Here is a 6,000-nt window from a genome sequence, read left to right on the forward strand (position 1 = left end):
CTCAAGTATCTGATGGTGCACAACGAGACATATGCACAAGAATTATAAGAGATCCTGTACCTTTAGTGTCATGCAAAAAGGTGAAAAGCTTTTGAGGTTACTGACCTTTCAAAATCATAAATATTTAAAGAAATAGGGGTACAGGCCCTCCTGTGTACCCCTATGTACTCCTAGTGTTCTAGCAGAACAACCCATAATACATTTTTCAAGTAAAATTAATACCCATAATACAATTCTAGCAGTAATAACCCATAATACATTTTTCAAGTAAAATTGCAGTTATTAGTAGAGGTTTCTCTTCACTGTAATGAGTGCTCAGAGAAACGCAACAACATAAACAGAAGAGTTCCACTTACCCGAATATCTTTGGGATGTTCCCCCTCTGCTATTCTCACCATCCACAAGAACTTATTAATATCATCACCAGAGTAGCCAATCACACCACCAAAAATAATCAAAACATAATCCACATCCAGGCTTCTCATGATCTCATATGCTGCTGACTCATTTGATGACATTGCCTTTCCCACCTGTATCAGAGCAAAAACATCTTAAATATCTGCACAGCTGCCTATGGAAGAGCTCCACAGAGCAATACTGACAGACCACAGCCAAGAATCCTGTGCCATGTGCTCTAGGACAGCCCTGCTGGAGCAGGGAGGTTGGACCAGATGAGCCACTGTGGTCCCTTCCAACCTGACCCATTCTGTGACTCTAAGACATGCTTGCCAACCAAAGCCAAAATCTTGATTCTAGATACAGAAAACCCATTGTGAATATTTATAAACTCAAAAGCCCAACCTAGACTGCAATATATTCTCCCCTGTGAGAGGACTGCTGCTGGTTCAAATGGGTGTTTTGAGTATAAAATGTAGCAACAAGGGTTTGCCTTTTGTGGCACCTACAGATTTCTCAGGTCATAGCTGAACTGCCAAAAACTTAGTGTTGTGGAAAATACCTAATTACGAATTATTTTCAAAGCTCTAGACACAGCACAAAGTACCCATGTTATTTGAAGTCTTAGTAAGTTTGGGGTTTTTTTCCCCCTTTTTTTTTTTCCCCTTTTCTTTCTCTGTCTTCCATTAATGAAGCAGCCATGCTGTATTGTACTCAGTAACACACAGGCACCCTCAGCATTGAATTCAAGGCAAATTTACAGAGAAAATGTCAGAATAGAGACATCCATATATTACAAGCATATTTGAGTTTTGGCCTTGAAAACCTTTTTACAGCTGTATCCAGCAACTCTTCCATCCTGTTCACTTCCCACACTTGAAGAATTCACTTTGGTCAGCAACTGGCACTCAGTTCAGTAGTTTTGTTTGCTATTGAAGCTCTTGTACTTAAGGCATAATAATGTATCGCTGTAGTAAAAGGGAGTAACTACAATATAAATAATATTACACTGAATTGATAGCATTCAGCTAAGAATGTAATTAGAAAACGCTAAGCTTAGGCTGCAAGCTGTCAAAAAGACTGAGAACCTCAGCTTCTTGGCCATTATCCTAATTAACGAGAAGTTATTTGGCAGATTTCCATCTCTGTGAAGGAGGAATTCATCTGGACACATCTCCAGGGCATACCTCATTTACAGCACAAGTTCAGGTGTTCACCACAATGCACAATTATTACTTGGGTCCCTCTTTATGGAGGATTCATTCGGAAATGGAAGTTGACAATGCCAGCAGCCATACTGCAGAGAATTCTTTATTGAAAACCATCCCTGCCAGTTGCTGCAATGTGTATAGTTACTGTGTTTTGCAATACAGATGACTTCCACTGTTTCTCTATTCACATGATGCACCTTGTCCTGGTTACTGTGCTTTTGCAATACAGATACCTTCCACTGTCTCTCTATTCACATGATGCACCTTGTCCTGCAAGGATCTGTGGGTTTAGATACAGTATCTGCACTTCCACCACTTGTAAAAGAGGGATGCAAATAGAGCTATCAGAGCTGAATATCCACCAAAACACACTAATGCTGTCAGGTCAACAACCAAATTGAAAGTGCCTCAGAGTACATGGCAATGCTTGTTATGTGATATAAGCACAAACAGCACAATTTGCCAAGCTTGCTTTCAGCTGATTCAAGTTCCCAACCCCTGTCAGAAGCCTATGCCCCCTTTCCCCAATACACATTTTTCAGAACTCTAAGCTCAAAGCACAGCCTCATTTACTCATTGGCTTTCTACACTGCCTGTTGCCAGTTTAAGATGCCCAAGGTGGTGTCCCTGCAACCACAGGCAGTGCTAACACCCTGGCTTTTAAGCACATGCACAAAGCGTAGATTTACTCTTCAGAAGTAAAAGAAATTAAATGTTAGATGTTTTCTCTAACTGCAAATCTGAGAAGACAGAATTGCATCAGGTCTGCCACACTTCCACTGCTAGTCATAAACTTTCTATAATCTCCCAGGTGCCTGAAAATTTGTTACTTCATGTGGTTAGTTTTCACATGTCATCAAAAATCTACTCAGCAGAGACAGTGCTGAACTGAAAGGACCTCTATTTGGACAGGCCAGTAAAGCAGTAGTGCCAGGTAAGCTGTTGTAGCACTAATCACAAGGGCAATGGTTATATTAGGTTTTGTCTATCCTCCCACAAAGAAAATAAGACAAACTGAAGTGGAAGTGAAGTTTTGGAAGCTCCAAGTAAACAAAAAAAAGCAAAACTAATTCCTATACTTGAGATCTAATAAATGCAAAAATTATGTTCCCTCCACCTCTGTTTCCCACTCTGTGGAACTTCTCCTTTATATCACACTGTCAAGAGATATTTACAATTGCATACTGGACTGCAAATGTAAATGTTTTGGTGTTTCTACTCCATGGAAAACTGTCACCCTTACCAAGGCGATGTGGCTGTTGTTCCAAGTATTGTTATCAACCAAAGTTGTTCTGTTGGCCATTCCTGCGATCTGATAACCATAATCCCACCATGACATCACTCTGGCATGCTCATCTGTGTTTTGCCTCAGCCAGTAATAGGCTTCTCTGAAATCATCTAGGATATTCCGAGTGCTGGAAAACAGTTCATTTTATTTGCATCAGGTACAAATATTAGCAACAAATTAACTTCTCCATGATAAATGTGAGCTCACAAATAAGGGTTTTTTTATGTGTTCAGCTCCCTTTGAGGGACTTAGTAACCAGCAGTCCTGAGTTTGAACCCTCTGACAGCTGAACGGCTCAACTGCTTTTGAAGACACAACTAAATGCACTTCCAGTCAAATATATATTCTTAAATTATTTTTCCCAGTTGACTCAAAATCTTTCTTTTAATTTTTTTTTAAACTATCATCTTTATTGGCTTTGGGTAGGAATATTTTTATATATTTACATAAAATATTTCAGAAAATGTTCTATCTTCTTGAAAATGATATTAAGAATTTTCTCTTCAGGTGACAATTCTGCCTTACTATAATAAGAAGCGATTAAAAGAATATAAAGCAAATTGCTAATCCAAAGGCAGTAGAAAGGCTTTGCCCTTTACTTTCAGACCTGCAGACCTTACTTACCCATCATGGTTATAGGAAGCGAGAACCACGCTGGGGCTGGAGTATGCGTTGCTGGTTACCCAGGTACAGTGAACAGCAAACATCATCAACAGCATCAGCATCAACATTGTGACTATGTTTTTGATATTGGGACCCAGTCCTTCTTCTGTTTTTTCCTGTTCAGACACATGTTTCCTCACTTTGCCTGCCTAAACAAACACAAGTGTATCTGTTATGGCAACTTCTATCACCCTTGACAATAGAACCCATATTTTCTGACTTCAACTCTTGCTTCCTCCCCTCACCTTATCATACAGGTTGCCAGGGTTCCTTTTGTCATCCTCATCACTACTGTCCTCTATTGGTGGATTTTCCCTCTTCATATCATCACCCAAGTAACGCTCAAAGACATTGGAGAAAGCAATTGCTGACAGCATACAGACCACTGGAGTCAGAGTGAGCATCAGTCGAACCATCACTCCAGCAAAGTAAACGGCGCTGATTGCATATAGAGCAACTGCAAAGAGACAAATCTACTGATGACACTTAGAAAATAATACTCACTCTGACTGCTCATGAACATGCTCTTCATAAATCTGCTTCTGGAAGTGGGTTGAGCATCTGTGCGTATAAAGGCTTGAGTGTGCATCTTGCATTTCATTGCTTGTTAATTTACAGGGATGCGGTTCAATTAACATTCATCCCTTCTAAGCCTCAAACCCTTCCTCAAGTTCATCTTGTTAACTGTTAACACTGACACAACTCCATCTTTATATTCATTAATAATGTGTCAGAAGACACGTTATTAATGAAATTCAATATTACAAACCAAAAGTACAACTGGAATAATAGGGAGCTTCATTCGATAAAAAGGTCAAAGAGTCCTAGAACAAACAAGTTATTGGAACTGAAAAAGCAAAAGGAAGTGTTACAATTTCATGTAAACATTACATTAAATTTAAGTTAGAGACACCTGTGGACAAATTGGGGGCTTGTCTACATTATAATTCCCTACAGACTAATAATATGATACTGTGAGTCCTGTTCTGAAGGAAGTTTTCCTGAACAGTAATATCTCCACTTTGTCTCCCACAAAACTCACACTAAGATATTCAGAATAGTAAGGAATACTCAGAACATTTTTCTTAGAAGGAAAAAAAACCCCAACAATCCTGTATACACTGATTAGGAACATCTTATAGATGTTTCCTTGTGGTGGATTCCTTGTCTGCTAGAGTTTAACACTATCCTCTTGTGAAAGATTTGCCACAGAAATCATCAAGGGACACTGATTTATCCGATTATATTATGTAAATATTTCCTACTTTGCAGTGAGGTAAAATGGCTCTATGGCTCTCTCAAATGGATGATGCAGCAGTAGGAGGCTGGAAGCAAGTTGCCCAGCACTGGCCTTGACAAGGATTCGTTGTATGCCACAGAGCACAGAATACCACAGAGTCACTGGATTTAACACAGTAAACATTTCCACTGCCCACACACCTCTTAGGTAGCCTTGAGAGGCAGCTGTATTAGTCTAGAGCCTCCTGTCCTTGTAGAAATCCAAGACCTGAGTGATGTTCACTCCCCCATATGGCTTACAACTCCAAACCACATCCTTACAAGCCTCATTCATAACCTTAGCAGTCTGCTCTCACGGTACAGCTTTGCACAAACAAACCATTTGTTGTCACGGGTGCAGGGAGACCCCACACATCCACTTGGGCTTGTGCCTTATCTAGCACTTGTCCCAGAACAAATGATTCTATTCAGTAAATCAGCACAAAATCTGGAGAGCAAAAGCATTTTGAACCATCATCTGTGACAGGATGAGTGCCAGACACCCAGGGAAGGGTCACAGTTGCCTGTGAAGGGCACTGAGCTGTTGGCCTGGCTGACCTGCACGGTGGAACCTTCCCCCAGCGCATGGTGCACAACGTCAGAGTGTGGAAGAGCAGCTCCAGCTGCAGAACTGAACCGTAACGACAAGAAATTCGATTCCACCTCTTGGAACTACACTCCATCACCATTTCAGCAACCTCTGCATTTTTATAAACAGTTTTAAGTGCTGCTGGGCGCAGGCAACTTTTAACGATCACCTTTAAACACATCACTTTCAGACATTTTTTTAGAACAAGCCATGCATAAGGTTTGAGCAAACAAAACCAAAACAGAATCAAGTTGAATGCAAGATTTTTCAAAATTATTTTAAAATACATTCTCTTACCAAAGACTCTTTCATCATTGATGTTTTTGATACAGAACCACAGCCCTGCTGGGAAAGTACACACGAGAATATGCAGATCAAAAAAGAAGGAAACCCATGTTGTAGGCTGATGTTCAGACACAGAGGCAATGATCGGGATGTGAATTTTCGCATACCTTTTTTAAAAAAAATTCAGTTCAAATTATTTTGAAAAGATAAAATTATTAAAACTTGCAAACATTAGGAATTCTGAAATTAATTTCAAAGGAAGCATTTCAATTTAAAATGGCAAGTGCTCT

General features: G+C 39.9%; 1 protein-coding gene across 1 annotated transcript in view; it reads right to left on the reverse strand.

Annotated features, from left to right (window-relative positions):
- The window catches only part of STT3B (STT3B, subunit of the oligosaccharyltransferase complex (catalytic)), a 30,199-nt gene that overhangs the window by 5,219 nt on the left and 18,980 nt on the right, over positions 1 to 6,000 (reverse strand). Inside the window, exons 8-12 of the mRNA XM_009078779.1 lie at positions 5,723 to 5,877; positions 3,804 to 4,015; positions 3,520 to 3,707; positions 2,851 to 3,022; positions 357 to 530 (exon numbers count right to left, since the gene is read on the reverse strand). Of these exons, the coding sequence (XP_009077027.1) occupies positions 357 to 530; positions 2,851 to 3,022; positions 3,520 to 3,707; positions 3,804 to 4,015; positions 5,723 to 5,877 (901 nt within the window). The remainder of the gene's footprint in view (positions 1 to 356; positions 531 to 2,850; positions 3,023 to 3,519; positions 3,708 to 3,803; positions 4,016 to 5,722; positions 5,878 to 6,000) is intronic.

Source organism: Acanthisitta chloris, unplaced genomic scaffold (assembly GCF_000695815.1).
Source record: "Acanthisitta chloris isolate BGI_N310 unplaced genomic scaffold, ASM69581v1 scaffold6107, whole genome shotgun sequence".
Taxonomy (NCBI): Eukaryota; Metazoa; Chordata; class Aves; order Passeriformes; family Acanthisittidae; genus Acanthisitta; species Acanthisitta chloris.